Source organism: Ovis aries, chromosome 1 (genome assembly GCF_016772045.2).
Source record: "Ovis aries strain OAR_USU_Benz2616 breed Rambouillet chromosome 1, ARS-UI_Ramb_v3.0, whole genome shotgun sequence".
In the NCBI taxonomy this organism is placed as follows: domain Eukaryota; kingdom Metazoa; phylum Chordata; class Mammalia; order Artiodactyla; family Bovidae; genus Ovis; species Ovis aries.
Window position 1 is genome coordinate 26,377,959 of NC_056054.1, and position 16,605 is coordinate 26,394,563.

At 42.5% G+C, this 16,605-nt stretch overlaps 1 protein-coding gene across 1 annotated transcript in view; it reads right to left on the reverse strand.

Moving 5' to 3' along the window:
- The window catches only part of RAB3B (RAB3B, member RAS oncogene family), a 72,406-nt gene that overhangs the window by 19,565 nt on the left and 36,236 nt on the right, over positions 1-16,605 (reverse strand). The window contains exons 3-4 of the mRNA XM_004001971.6: positions 5,555-5,673; positions 2,601-2,725 (exon numbers count right to left, since the gene is read on the reverse strand). Of these exons, the coding sequence (XP_004002020.1) occupies positions 2,601-2,725; positions 5,555-5,673 (244 nt within the window). The remainder of the gene's footprint in view (positions 1-2,600; positions 2,726-5,554; positions 5,674-16,605) is intronic.

Sequence of the window (16,605 nt, forward strand, 5' to 3'; positions counted from 1 at the left end):
TTCAGTTGCTAAGTAGTGTCTGACTCTTCGACCTCATGGCTTGCAGCATGCCACACTTCCCTGTCCTTCACTATCTCCCGGAGTTTGCTCAAATTCATCTAACCATCTGCTGCCCTCTTCTCCTTTTGCCTTCAATATTTCACAGCATCAGGGTCTTTTTCAATGAGTTATCTCTTGATACGACACAAAATGGATAACTAATGAGGACACACTGTAGAGCACAAGGAACTCCCTTGTAATGTACTGTGGTGACCTGAATGGAAAGGACATTCAAAAGGGAGGAGATAGTATGTGTATGTATGGCAGATTCATTTTGCTGTACAGCAGAAAATAGCACAACATTGTAAAGCAAACTGCACTCAAATAAAAATTAATTAAAAAAAAAAAAGACTCAGCATGGGCTTCACGTTCTCTGACCCAAACTGAATAGATGCCTCCTCTGTGTCCACAGCCCCTGGCGCATCCTTCTATCACAGCACTGATCACCTGGCTTATCACAGTTTCTGTCTCAGACCAGGGAACATAGCCTATTTTGCAGCACAGTACTTGGCATGGAGTAGGAGCTCAGGAAGTCATAATTAGAATGAAGTAAAATGAAATAGCCAAATAACTGACTCCATAAAATTTTAATCAAAACATATTTTTATAGTGTTTACTCACTGCCAGACCATATGCCAGGCACTATGGGTATAAAGATAAACAAGACTCATTTCCTGTCCTCATGAAGCTTTCTGGAGACAGATAAGGAAACAAGTGCACCCAAGGGAGATGGGTTCTGTGACTGTTGCATGCATAGGGTACTCTAAGTGGGGGAACCAAGAAAAGAGCTGGGGGAGGTGTGTTTTGAAAGTTGAGTGGGGGTTCAACAGCTAGATAAGAGTGGGAGATGGGGGATAAAAAAGAGTCTTTCAAACAGAAGTGGCATTGTTCGTCCAGGGAAAGTGCAGGGCATCTCGGAGACAGCAGGCTGAAGGCATAAGATAGCCAGAGGTCACCCATGTGTGGGCTTCGCCACATGTTTACTGTCCTGTGAACCATGGAAATGGGTATAGACACATTCTATGGGCCCTGTGATGGGGTAAGAACCATCAAGAGCCAAATGGCCCACCCTCCCTATTTATTAAGCACCTTCAGTGTGCTGATTTCTATTCCAGGCCACACTGGAGAAAAGGAGAAGGAAGGAAGAAAGTAGTATACGACACTCCACTATACATGTCCTCGTAATATACATAATACAAATATATACAACACAAATTCACACTTGTATATTACACAGTTTACCCACCTACCAGCCCAAATATCTGAACTTCAGAAACTGGCAGAGAATATAACTTTAAACTCCCTTCTCCTTAATACTTACAGCACTGAGGTTGTGAGAAATACTTAGGGAGACTGGCTAAAAGTTAAGCAGTACACATATTCTTCTAAAAGAAGACTTATCTAAGGTGAGCCTATATTAAACCCCAATAGGGAAAAGAAAAGCTTCTCTTTTAAGCAGGTGTAGGTAGGTGTCCTGCTGTGTGGCCACTAAGACATACCTGAGACACCTGGGTCTCAATGGAGCACAAGGATCAAGGTGCATTAACCTTGGAAAAAGAGCATCATTGAGCAGCATGTTTAATCTACATTGTTTCGTGACTTCATACAGTCACTTTTGCTGTGAATTGTATTTTGGTGACAAAACATCAGTTTACACTGACAGAAATTGTAAGACACAGCCTATGATATTCAGTGTTGTAGTTGCTATAAAGGATGTTTGATATTAAGAACATCATCACACTCAGCATATACAGTCTGTTCTACAGTTGCCCGGCTTCCCAAGTGGCTCAGTGGTAAAGAATTCGCTTGCCAATGCAAGAGACGTGGTTCAGTCTCTGGGTCGGGAAGATCCCCTGGAGAAGGAAATGGCAACCCACTCCAGTATTCTTGCCTGGAAAACTCCATGGACAGAGGAGCCTAGCAGGCTACAGTCCATGGGGTCACAAAGAGTCAGATACAACTGAGCATACATACACTCAGTCTACAGTTGTCAGTGGAGAGCAATGCTTCTCTGGAATAATGGGTTTGTTTCTATCTTAAGGACCATCTCTGAACCATGTAACTGATTATGTTTTCTTCTTTGCAATGGCTGCTAGGAAGCTCAAAGTGACTATTTCAGTCCAGCTCTTGCACTTGCCCGAAAACTTACAAAATATAGTTATCTCACCCCTGGCCTTCTCTTATGTTCTCCTACTCTTGCCTTTTTTCCCTTTGCTCCAATTGTCTGATTTTTTGGTTGATATACTATGACAGTGTTATAAGATACCTCAAATCCTTTGTGGAAGGAACTGGTTTAAAAAAAAGATTTCATATATTTAAATTTTATTTATACATCCAGTATAACAAAATATACATGTATCATAAATAATGTATTATCTAGAATTCATTAGCATGAAGCCCACATGTATATGCCCTAAATATGAAACAACACACACAGAGCACATATGCACATAATTCAGGATCACAGCACATCCTTAATGTCCCAAATACAAACACACACTTATTCCCTCCATTTGCCCCACTCCAGTGCACACATGCACCCACATATGTCATGCACATACCAAGCTGCTCTGCGAGGAGCCGGCCCTTCTCAGTGGGAACAACCCTCTCTTCCTCCATATCACACTTGTTCCCCACCAGGATTACCTGGGCATTGTCCCAGGAGTAGGTCTTTATCTGAGTAGCCCTAAAGAGAGACAGGAAGAGGACTGTGTTATCGACACCCTCCTAGGCCAGAAAGGACCCCAAGAAGCTCACAGAAGCCCCTTCAACAAGGTTGCAATCCCACAAGCCATACGTTGTGGCCAATAAAAAAACCTTTTCTCGACAAGTTTTTGAAAGTGAGCACGTGTTATTTCTATAATGAGAAATAAACTTTTAAATTGAGGAAATAAAACCAGACCTTTATATTGAGCATACATTTTTTGTGAAGCAAGCCTAACTCTGTTCCCCAACACCTCATAGGTAGGAACAGTTACCCCCCCCCTTTTATTTCCCTACACCTTTACTGTGGCATCTGTTATTACATTTGGCTGGATTTATGTCCCTCCTTGAGGGCAGAGATAGGTTTATTCTTTTTTATATATAATTTTATTTATGTATTTATTTTTTATTCTTGGCTGTACTGGGTCTTTGTTGCTATGCCAGCTTGTCTCTAGTTGCAGTGAGTGGGGGCTACTCTTCAATCCCCTGCACAGGCTTCTCGTTGTCGTGACTTCTCTTGTTGCAGAGCACAGGCTCTAGAGAGTGCAGGCTTCAGGAGCTGCAGCACATGGGCTCAGTAGTTGTAGCTCCCAGGCTCTAGGGCACAGGTTCAATAGCTATGGGGCACGAACTTAGCTGCTCCACAGCATGTGGGATCTTCCCAGACCAGGGATCAAACCCACGTCTCCTGCAATGGCAGGTGGATTCTTTTCCACTGAGCCACCAGGGAAGCCCCATCTTTGTGGTACCAGCCCTGCCCAGCATAGAGCACAGAGAAGTCAGTGAATGTCTGATGAAGGAAGGAGCCAGCAAATAGTTAATCCTGAAGCAGATCTAAATAAACTCTGATCCTATCCTGATACTGACATTCAATCTAACTCAACCTTAACTGCAGACTGGACCAACTACCAACCCTGCTCCTCAAGCTGATTTCACTACCCATCTTCTCTTTAAGGGTGAAAAGCCACTTCCTCAATGGATGGAATTCAGTCAACCACCATTTGTGGTAAAACTACAGAGAGCCAGGTTCTGTGCTGGGCACTGAGGTTTTGATGGCAGATGGGTGCTAGGCTGGGACCAAGTTTCCCAGAGGCAAAACTGAAGGTCAGAGCTTGGAAAAGACAGACAGTCTTCAGCCTCAAGGCAGGGACCTGAAGCCAACTCCCTGTGCCTCCCATGCCACTCTTCTGTCATCTTCCTCCTTCCTCCCGCCTCCATCCACTCTCAGCTCCTAGATTAGCAACTTAGGTTATTCTTGGAGGAATCGTCACCAGGTGTTAAAGTCACTGTGTTCCTGAGGCAGGATGAACAGGGACTGATGGAGAAAGGAAAGGAGGTCAAGGCTGGCAGGGAATGGGCAGTGTGGAGATACTTAAAGAAAGAGCTAATCTCTTCATGGTGGGAGGTGAAGATGGGAGGAGATAGAGGGGACAAGGGAGGAGGAGAGAAAAGTCATGACTGGAGGGAAGGGAGAGAATAAGAAAGAGGAAAAAACAGGAGGGAAAAAAGGTATAAAGAGAGAGGAAGAGAAAAAAAGAGGGAGGAAAGGAGAAAAAAAGGAAGGCGGAGAAAAGGAGTTGTTAAAAGGAAAGAGGGAGAAAGGAGGAAGAAGGGAATGACCAAGAGGCTGAGAAGGAGAACACATGTGTGACAGGCATGTGGGTGGCACCCTAGACTGCTGTTCAGAACTGGGAAGTGGAGGTAGGCAGCCTGAAAGGTCACTCCCAGCTCAAGGCTCCAAGGAACCAATGGTGCCTCACATAGTCATGGCAACTGTTTCTTGGCAGAAGCGAAGTCTTGAAAGGGTAGCTGTTGGGCGAAAAAGAGCAGAAGACAAGCTTGGCACTGGCCAGCACTGCTGTGCTGTGCCCGGCCTGTGCTGCCTCTCTGACTGTGGATAAGAACCAGGCACAGATTCTCCATCTTCCACATTCTTATCCTCTCCACTGAATAGGGACACCCAGTCCTGGCCTTCCCTCTTCACCTCTCCTTCTCTTCATGCTCCCTTCTCCTTGTGAGTAATTTTCCAGGGAGAAAGAAGTAAGTCAGCAGTCTCCAACCTTTTTGGCACCAGAGACTGGTTTGATGGAAGGCAGTTTTTCCAGGATTGGGGTTAGGGGGGGTTAGTTCAGGCAGTAATGCAAGCGATGGGGATGTGGCCTGGGGGGTTGGAGGCCCAGAGGTTGGGCTATACCTCTAGGGAATTGTGTCAGATTCTATTGTATATTGAACTGTTATGAACTTGACCCCCACCCCCCAGCCAAGGGATAAACTTTATAGGAAAACAATATGTGGATTCACTTAGTACTCTGTCCAGAATGATTTTTTCTAAAACACTCATCTGAACCTGTTGTTTCCCGGTTCAAATGTCCTCACCTACAAATAAAATCCAAATTCCCTACCCCAGCATATAAAATCCTTCATGACCTCTGCTCTTCTTACCCTCTCACCTACCTTCTTGCCTTTGCACATCTGTACTCTTTTTCTGCAGCATTCTTATCCATTTGTCCCTCTGGCCAATTCTTGTCCATCTTCAAACTGTAGTATGTATGTCAGCAATTCCAGGACACATCCCCTAACTCCCCAAGCTAGGTTTCTATAGCCTGGGTAGAAACACTCTCATCACTGCACCTGTCACAGGATATTGTCATTGCCTGCTCACTGATCTATCCTCTCTGCTCACCTGTGAACATTGTGAAGCCAGGAGCCATGTCTTATTCATCTGGTTTTCCCTAACACATAGCATAGGGCTTAGCACATGCTAGAGTTTCATGAACAATCTGATGGATGAATGAATGAATGAATCTCATACCAGTCTTGGACAGCATTGAAAGATTCCTCATTGGTGATGTCATACATCAGAATGAAGCCCATGGCTCCACGGTAATAGGCTGTGGTGATGGTCCGGTACCGCTCCTGCCCAGCTGTGTCCTAGGTGGGAAAAGGAAGGAGTCAGCCTCATAGAAAGTCTGTTTTTGTTTCTAAAAAGTTCCTAGGACAATTAACTAATAATCCAAAGTATATTTAAGGAGCATCTATTATTTATCTTGTACTTGGAGACTATAATAAAATGGTTTTTGGAACATCATAGAAATTAATAAGAAAATAATTAAAATCCCAGTAGAAAAATGAGCAGGAGGAAAGAACATTTCACAAAAGAACTGTAAATAGATAATTATTATACTAAAAGATTTTTCTTTGTTTTTAATTATAATTCTTGTTACAGACAAGGATGTAGTAAAATGTACAACCTTACACCTTGTTTGTGGGAATGGAACTTGGTTCAGTCTTTCTGGAAATCAATTTGGAAGTCTCAAGAGTATTAAAAATATTTGTACCCTTTGACATGGAAATTTTTCCTTCTAAAAACTTTTTTACAAAAATAGAAAATCAGACTAGCATTAATATTTATGCATAAAAATTTTGGTTACAAATCTATTTAAATAGTATAAAAGTATCATTAACATATATCCAACTTTAGAATGGTTATGTGTTTATTTATATAAGATGGAACAATGCTTGTATGTGCAATGTAATGTCAGCTTCATAATATTTGCAGAGAAAAAAACTGGAAAGAAACACATCAGAAGGTTAATAGTGTCTGTCTCTGTAAGAAAGATAAGAATTATCAGGATTTTCATTTTTTTCAGGTATTTTTATTGTCTTCTAATGCTAAACATGTATTATTTATACAAGGAGAAATAAACATTTTCACTAAAAATAAAAAATATGACTAAGACAATTCTTTATCTCAAGCAGCTCACAGTCTAGTTGGAAAGACAAACACAAACAAGCTAAGCCAAACCCCACAATAAAGCGTTAATGGAATACTCTGGGGTGCTTCACAATGTCCACACAGTCCTCATGTCAGGGACCAATCAGTGTTATCATTACAGTTTTAGATGTGTGATACTGGAGCACATATAAAAGATCCCTCATATATTACCTCATTTAAATTTTACAAAAAGTCTCTCAGAGGTAAGGATCAGTATTTACATTTTATAGTTGAGAATGCAAAACTGCCGAGAGGGTAAGTGACTTTCCCAAGGACACAAAGCTGGTTAAATTTAAAAAGAAAAGCTATGTCTTAAATCTAGGACTTCTGATTCCAAGTCTGATGCACATAACATTATACCTCAGTCAATGAAAGGTTTATCTACAGACATTTACTGAACACTACCCGTAATGGCTTCCCTAGTGGCTCAGAGGTTAAAGCATCTGCCTGGAATGCTGGAGACCCAGGTTCAATCCCTGGGTCGGGAAGAGCCCCTGGAGAAGGAAATGGCAACCCACTCCAGTACTCTTGCCTGGAGAATCCCATGGAGGGAGGAGCCTGGTAGGCTACAGTCCATGGGATCGCAAAGAGTTGGACACAACTGAGCGACTTTACTTACTTACTTACCTGTAATGATATTAAAAACAAATAGGGAACAAAAGAATTATAATATGCCATTATTAGTACATATGCTGCATCTATTATCCATAAACTTTAGAAAAACCCTGTAAGGTACATATTATTACTCCCACTTTACAGTTGAGAAAACTGAGGTTCCCAGAGATTGTCCATCAAATGTAAGAATCGGGATTCAAAACTGTCTGTCTGACACCTACAACCTATTTCAGTATCTCGCCTTGGCTATGAATCATAATTTGTGTGATACAGAAATGGAACAAGCATCATCCTTGCCCTCAGGAAAGCTCAGCAAAAGTATAGAGGTGGCTAAGACATACCACCAAACTAATAATTAGCGATGTCATCACTATCAAATAAGTGATGACAGAAAATGTGTCACACAATTCAGATAAAGTAGAAGTATGGTGATTTAGGATAGCTATGAAAGATGTCAAAGCAGAGATAGTGCACCAGTTAGGATAGACTGGGTTACTCAATAATAAGCAATCTGAAAATCTCAGCAGCTTCAATAACAAGGTTTTATCTTTCACTATTTTTACATATCCATTAAGAGTTGGCTGGGTGCTCTGCTCTTTGTCTGCTTCGTTCCAGGATAAAGACTGACAGAGCAGCTATGAGAAGGAAAGAAAATATGTGAGTCATGTTTTGGCTCTTCCATTTTTCTTGTTCACTGACCAAAGCAAGTCACATGCCCACACCCAAGAAAGCACAATCCTATAAAACGCCCAGGAGGAGAATGGGAAATGTGGTGGATGGCATAACCACTCCCATGGAGGGGATCTCTACCAAGTCCAGCAGCATCACCTAAAGATGTGGTTACTTGGTAATAGAAGGAAGACAACAGGGATTTTTCCTAAATAAGAATTTTTCAAGCAGAGAAGTGAAGGAAAGGTATTTTGACATAAGGAAGAGTTTTTTCCCATGACTACTCCAGAACTTAAGGAATTGTGGGAAATGAGTAGGCAATGAAACTAGAAAGAGCTTTGAACACAATGCTATGGAATTTGAATTTGATCTTTTTAGGATCAAAGATTTTGAGGTAGGATATTAACATGATTTTATCTGAACTTTAGAAAAATCACTTTGACTGTGACGTGGAGAACAAACTGGAGGAAGTAGAGATGGCAACCAGGCAGGCTGGTTGGTGAGATCTTTGCAATGGCTCAGGTGAGACCTAAGATGTATTTGAACTAGAGTGGTAGAAGTGGAGATGGAGTAGAAATAGATTCAACAAGTATTTAAGGGGTGACTTACAGACATGGCAAACAGATCAGTTATTTTTTTGGCAAGGCTCAGCTTCTTCATGTCCCGTGCAATTCAGCTCTGACCCAGACTTGCACATTACTCAGCAAAACAAAGTCTGCATTTAACACATCCACCATCATGGAAGAGCATTTGAGTCACCATCTCCTGTTTGTTGAGCATGGTTTGGGAGTGTCTTACTCTTTACTTCAAGCAGCTTATCAACAGTACTTCTCCCTAAGAGTTCTGGCAAATAGAATTGTATCCAGCTCATGGATGAGTAGTGCAGAATGAATGAGTAGTGTAGAATGAATGAGTAGATGGGTGTCATGAATGAGTAGTGTAGAATGGGTGAGTAGATGAGTGAATTTAAAAATGAATGAAGAGATGGATGAGTGAGTGTGCATGAGTGAGGGTGAGTGAGTAAACACTAACACAGGAATCTTAGGCACTAATATTAGAGAGCTACTCCTGTTATATCTACACAAAAGCTCTGTGTGTGTATACCTATGAACCACTGCAGCAGCTCTTACCTCTACTTCCTGAACTCCTCAGAGCCAACGAGACAGATGAGACTCTTTCTACCAGTGTACAGGCTCAGGCCTCAAATCTTGTTCTATAGGGTTTAGAACTAAGCCACCTGTCCAGACTAGGGATCTAAAGGCCCAAGCAGGATTTTTGAGCAACTGCACTGCCAGCAGGTCTCATTTCTCCTCACTCCACCCGCATTGTACCACTTCTCTGTGACAGTTTCCAATCTTCCATCTCTACCTGGAGTCTGGACCTGTGCTCCATCTCTTTGACAAAGAATCCTGCTACTCAACTGATGCCCAGTTAATTGGAAATCCTGGTATAGAATAATAAATAAGCCTGGACAAGGAATTAGTTTTACCTCTACACTCTCAGTGCCTTGGACAGGGCTAGGCACACATTAGGGATTCAATCACCACTTGCTAAACAAAAAGGCCATATAGTTTTGAGGTTAAGAGCGTGGTCTTTCGAGTTAGACTTCTGGGTATAAACCCCCATTCTGCTGCTGCTCAGTTGCTTCAGTCGTGTCCAACTCTGTGCAGACCCCATAGACAGCAGCCCACTAGGCTCCTCTGTCCCTGGGATTCTCCAGGCAAGAACACTGGAGTGGGTTGCCATTTCCTTCTCCAATGCATGAAAGTGAAAAGTGAAAGTGAAGTCGCTCAGTCGTGTCCAACTCTTAGTGACCCCATCATGGACTGCAGCCTACCAGGCTCCTCTGTCCATGGGATTTTCCAGGCATGAGTACTGGAGTGGGGTGCCAATGCCTTCTCCAAACCCCTATTCTAGCACTTACTAACTTTGTGACAATGATAGGCAGCTTCTAAAATGATTCACAATGATTTCTGTGTCCTAGTATTCACACTTTTGGATAATTCTCTCCTGGGGCAATTTTCCTTTTGGGGCCTTAGTTTTTTCATCTAGAAAGTCGTCTATAACAATAGGCCTATAACATCTATAACAATACCTATTTCACAAAGTTACCACAAAGATTAAGAAAGTTATTATATCCAAAATGCTTGGAACAGTTCCTTATACAGCATGGGTGCCACTTAGGCATTGTTTTTGTCCTTTCACAGTCAGCCCTAAGAGCAGGGCCAGGTTCCCAGGGTCTGCTCAGCAGGACTGAACAAGTCTCATGCCATGGGCCACCCTGCTCTCATTCAGACCTGCTCAGGGCAGCATCCATTCAGGGTCTAAATATGATTTGCTGTTGTTGTCATTGTTTAGTTGCTTAGTGTGTCTAACTCTTTTGTGACCCCATGGTCTGCAGCCTACCAGGCTCCTCTGTCCATGGGATTTTCCAGGCAAGAATACTGGAGTGGCTTGTCATTTCCTTTTCCAGGGGATCTTCCCAACCCAGGGATCAAACCCACATCTCCTGCATTGGCAGGTTGGTTCTTTACCACTGAGCCACTTGGGAAGCCCCTCAATATGAAGCTTCCCTCAAAGAGCAGAAAATGGACAGACAGAAAGGGAATGGATGAATTAAAAGTTGAGCAGGCTTTGGTCTGACTTGCAGTTTTTCCTATCATTAGCTGTGTGATTTTGGATGGCTTGGTTTTTTCATCTCTCTGAGGCTCAGTTTCTTCACAGTTTGAATGAAAATAATAATACCTACTTTGTAGGGTGTTTGTAATTAAGTAAGATTTTTTTAAATGTCTAGCTCATACTGGGTACTCAAGTATAGGAGTATTTGTCCCTTGTATTATTAACTTTTCTAAGGCTTAATTTCCTCATTAATAAAGTGGTGACAATAATATCAGTCCTTTTCTTTAATTTTTTTTTATTGTGGTAAAAGTCACATAATATAAAACTATTTTAACCATATTTAACTCTACAGTTCAGTAGCACTAAGTACATTCACATTGTCGGCCAACTCTCACCATCACCCATCCCCTTCCTAAACTGAAACTCTGTCCCCATTAAACATGAATTCCCCATTCCCCCTCCCCAAACCCCCACCCCTGGCATCTACCAATGTACCTTCTGATTCTATGAGTTTGACTATTCTAGGTATCTCCTATAAGTGGAATCAAATAGTATTTGTCTGCAAAATAATAATACCAGTCCTGAAGTGGTTGTGTGAGAATTCAGGTCAGTTCAGTTCAGTTCAGTCACTCAGTCGTGTCCGACTCTTTGCGACCCCATGAATCACAGCACGCCAGGCCTCCCTGTCCATCGCCAACTCCCGGAGTCCACTCAGACTCACGTCCATTAAGTCAGTGATGCCATCCAGCCATCTCATCCTCTGTCGCCCCCTTCTTCTCCTGCCCCCAATCCCTCCCAGCATCAAAGTCTTCCAATGAGTCAACTCTTCGCATGAGGTGAGGATTAGAGATAATATATTCATAGAGCTTGGGAGAGTGCCAGGCACATAGTAGGTGTGTAATAAAGCTTATAGTAGCTGTGCTTATTACTGTCAATATTGTTATTTTTCACCTAAAGAAAAGCAAGGTTGGAAACAACAGTCCAGCTCTCACTATCCTGTGCTCAATGGAAAGTAGCCCAGAGAATCGCTCCTGAAACTCCCTCTCTCTTTTATTTTTAAAAATCACTTTGATGAACATTGATTCCCCTCCCACTGATGAGAGTCAGAAATAGAACCAAAGAGGAGACAGGAAGAAGGAAAAAAAAAAGAGGCATGACTCACTGTCTACTTGAAGAAGGAGATCGTGTCATCAAGAGCAATTGATTCACTTCTACGAAGCAGACATTCATTGAGCTCTTATATGGGCAGAGCACTATGCTGGAGACTGGACACGACGATACGCAAGCCACTGCCCTGGCCTCCAGCAGCCCTGTCAGTGTGACTGACAGACACGGGGGCCAGAGAGAAGGGAGATAACATCAACTGAACACCTACTATGTGCCAGGCACTTCAATAAGTGCTTCACACAAAAAAATATTGCTTCATATATGGGATCTTATTATTTGTACTAACCAAATAAAACCTGCTAAGTGCCAGGCGCTATGCTAAGCACTTTTCCTATTTTACTTAATTTTCCAAACAGCCTTGAAATATTGTTATCTGTACTTAAAGATAAGGAAAATTTAAGATCTTGTAACCAGTTCATGGCAGACTGAGATTCAAACCTAGGTCTGATTCCAAAGCCTGTGCTCTTCCCAGAATGTCCTTTGCTGTAGGTTATTCATCTTAACTATTACATCAGCCTGAAGCAGGACAAGTTTGAGTCCCCATTTTATATGTGAATTAACTGAGGGTCCCAGAGTTTAAGTAACTTGCTAGAGGCACAAACTATAAGGAAGTAGAGTCAGGATTGAAATTCTGTGTTTTGACAAAAGTTTATGTATTGTTTACACAGCTTATAGCCCAACCAGACTGTATTTTCTGAATTATTCTCCGCTCCTCAGGATAGGACCCAGCCCACTTCCAGACAGGAGAACCTCCAACCATGTCTAAGTTTCCCTAAGTCTCTCCTCCACCATAGGAAAGGGCTGGAAATCACCCACAAAGCTTAATTGGAGTCACGTGTCTGGCACACAGGTGTTCAACCAATATTAGTTACCTTCTTTATTTTCCACTGAATCATTGGTCCAACACAGATCCACCATTTCTGGAATTTCCATATTGTCACCCACACATGCAATACTCATTTCTGCTCCATATGTCTGTTCATGTACTCTCTTGGCCACATATGCCCTCTCCCAGCTCCTCCACGTGTCTTAACTATCAGACTGTTGAATTCTAAAATTAAAAGTAAATCTTAGAAGTTACTCAATCCACCCACTTACTTAAAAAACGAATTCCTTCTATAGCATACTTGCATTAAGTGTTCCCAGTGTTAGATGCCTACCACCTCAAAAGTCAGCCACTCCACTGATGGACCGTTCTGAGTATTACAGCATATCTTCCTTCTGTTGAGCTGAAAGCTGCATGTGGTAATTTCTGTCCATTGATTTAATTCTGTTCTCTGGGGACCCAAAGAATAAATCTAATTTTTCACTCATGTTTCAGCCCTCCAAATATGTAAGTCCTATGTTTGTTTAGCTCTTAGAGTTTACAAAGTATTTTTTTCTTATTATCTCAGTTAGTTCCCAGAGAAATCCTAGGAGAGAAGAACCAATATCTCCATTCCATATTAAAAAAAAAAAAAAACAAACCTGAGACTTGTAGAGGTGAATGATGAAAAGAGGCTTATATAAAACCAGGTCTTCTGGCTCCAAGAGACAAATGTTCTTGGCACTGGACCCCATCCCTGATGTTTCAAATCACCTGTCACAGGAGCCACAATCAAACGGGATGACCGGAAAGAACAGTGACAGGAACTTGAAACAGTGTCATGGGATGAGCAGCTGAAGCAAGAAAGCAGATCTGAGGAAGGGTACTGCCATCTCCAAACATCTAAAGTGCCTAAAGGATTTTCATTCTTTTCCTTTCTTTTTTTCCCAAATCTTCACTGAGCACTGATTATGTGGTAAGTGTTGGTTAGGTCCTGAAGATATAAGGTTGACTATTATACATACCTGCTTAAACTCTATAGTGTCTATTTACTGTAAAGAGAAACATGGATTGAATGGGGACTTTAAAGCAGGAGAGGCCATTCCCACAGAGCCTTCTAGCATCTTTCCCTGAGGCAACACTCTTCCTCTGGAGCTCAGCTCAGCTCAGCAGAGAAGCTGCCCTGACCATCCTGGCAATGTCAAATGCCACAATTACATCCTCTCCTGGCACCATGTACTTCTCCTTTGTAGCACTCATCCTCACTGTAATTTTGCATTTATTTGTATAATTATTTGATTAAAGACTGTCTCCCCTGCCAAACTGCAAGGACCATAAGAACAAGGTGTCTGGTTTTGCTTATTCTTTGGTCTTCAGTGCCTGGCATAGCACTGGCACAGGGGGCAGGGAGATTTCCAATAAATATTTGAAAAGGACTGAAAGGGTGAACTCTGGGAGTGACTGCAACATTTCTGATAGAGCACAATGAATGTCAGATGGGTCTTTCTAAATCTCATCTCTTTTGGTCTAAATCCTTCCCTTCACTTCCCACCGGCCACCTCATAGGCTACAAGCATCTCAGTAGAAAGCAGACCCTTCAGGATTGATTCAGCCTTCCCTTCCAGTTCCTTCCCTCCCATTCTACTGAACCAGTGAGTTTCAGCTTTGCCTAACTACTTGTGGTGTTCCAAACACTGCTCCTTCACACCCTTGGACCTTAATCTGATACGCTGATCTTTGCCTGAAATCCCCTTTCTCCTTTATGATTCACAACTTTATTCAAGGTCACATCCTCTGAACTGTCCTTGACCTCCTCTCCCCTGACAAAGTAACTTCTTTCTCTGCCCTCTTTTGTTTGGCATTAGATCATTGCATGTATCACATTTATTAAAGTTACTGGGTTATTCATCTGTCTCCTCTGAGACCCAATATTTATTTAAAGCTAAATTAAATCCCAAGTCCTCAGTTATAGCACCCAGCACATAGTAGGCACTTAATAAGAATGCTGGTGAATGAAACTCAAAGGCTGATTCTGTGCTAAGGACAGAAAACTCATTTAGAAACTCAGGATTGGTAGGAAAATCACCTGTGAGAAAAGGGTCCCCTCTTCTTTCTGATTCCTTTCCAAGTTATGAGACAAAAGAGGAAAGCCCAGAGCAGTGACAGACTTAGGAAGTCACACAGCTAGGAAGAGGTTATCTCTGGGGCCTCTGTCCTTGCTTGGATCCTGCCCCATTATATACATGCTTGCCAGTCAAACTTCTTCCTGCCCCTCTTTAGCTCATTCCCTCCAGGTGAGGTTATGGGGGTGGAGGTGGGGGGATGATGAGCACCAGGAAGGCAGGTAATAAGAGCTTCTGAGCTGGTTCTCCCCTCATCCTACACCCTGACCCACAGCTGCCAAACTCCAAGCCCTTTGTATTCTGTAGCACCTGGGAGCGATGGGGCATCATGTCCCATAGGAATGGGAGGAAAGCAGAAGGAGACAGCTTTTCAGGGACATTCGGTGGAGCCAAGGAGAATCAAAGGATTGAGGAAAGGAAAGAGTGTCCCCTTAGTGTCGGCTTGGTGTTACACCCATCTGTCCTCAGTAGTATAGACCACACTTGGAGCACCCTACAGTTTATAAGCATTTTTGTTGTATCATCTCATTGGATTCTAACAATGACCTTGTGATACAAACTTTTGAGAGTCAGAAGAAACCAGTCTTTGAGCTCATCCAGTCTTGATTGCTTTATTTTGCATGTAGCAAAATTGCAACTCAGAGAGGTAAAGTGACTTTCCTAAGATGTTACAGCTGCTTATTTTTTTGACTAGGCTGGGACTCAAATGCAAATATTCTGACTCCACCTCCAGTATTCTTTCCAGCACACCATGAATTATTGTCACTATTGATTTACAGATAAGAAGATTGGAGTCCAAGGAGTTCAGTCACAGGTAGTGATCCTTGAGGACAGCGGGCAGGAAAAGACGTCACTGGAACCCAGGACTGGGTATTCAAAAGCACTTCCCTGCCCACCATAATTCCTATCTAACCTTTGAGGTCCAGGTCAAAGGGCACCTATTCTGGGAAGTTCTTAGGGATCCAATATCAAAATCCATCATCATTTTTTTGGACCTTCACAGAATATACCTGAGCTTTATTTTAGTGATAGGAGAACACAGAACCTTCAAGTTAGAAAGCCCTTGTGGAATTGATTACATATGTGAGAGTAATCAATTCCACAAACATTTACTGAGCCTACACTGTGCCAGTGAATAAGACCCACATGATTTCTGCCCTCAGACTTCTCAGTCTAGCAGGGAAGCTAACCTCACATGTGGCAAAATCCTTTGGGAGGTTATAGGATGATACATATGATACCTATAGGGTCACCTCCCTCATTTTACAGGTGAGAAATCCAGCCCGAGAGAGGTGAATACCCTGCATTCTTATTTTGGGCATTGATCTCACACAAAACCCTCAAAGCCTCTCACAGATACGAATGATTTCCACTAAGATATAGGCACTATTTACTTCCCACAGATAAACTAAAGATATAGTGGTTCCTTTCATTGCTCCTCAGTGAACGTGGCATATCTTAGGTTTTCAATATTTATTTATTTATTTTCTGCCGAGCTGGGCTGGCTTTCTCTAGTTGCAGTGAGTGGGAACTACTCTCTAGCTGCCGTACACGGGCTTCTCGTTGTGGAGGTTTCTCCTGTTGTGAAGCAGGGGCTCTAGCGCGAGGCGGCCTCAGTCGTGGCTCATGGGCTTAGTTGCTCCACTGTATGTGGGATCTTCCTGGACCAGCAATTGAATGGTGTCTTCTGCACTGGCAGGTGGATTCGTAACCACTGAACCAACAGGGATGTCCCTTCAATAACTATTCTTGAATGAATGGATCATAGAATCTATATCAGGGATTTGTTTCAACTCCCATCTACATCTCATGTAGGCTGTAGACTCAGGGCCATGCCTTTCATTTCTATAGCCTCAGCAACAACCTAGAGCAAGGCATGGCACCTGGCAGGTATTCCAAAAATACTGAATGAACAAAGGAATGAATAAATGAGAGAAAGCTGGGGAATATTATCTCTCTGTTGCCTCAGATAACAAAGATGACATGCCCCATACTTGCTCCTCTTCTCAAAACCCCTCCTTACCTCAGTTTCTATGAAACCTTACTTCACCAGTGCTTCCCCTGCACCTCCTCCTGCTCCTGTCTCCTAA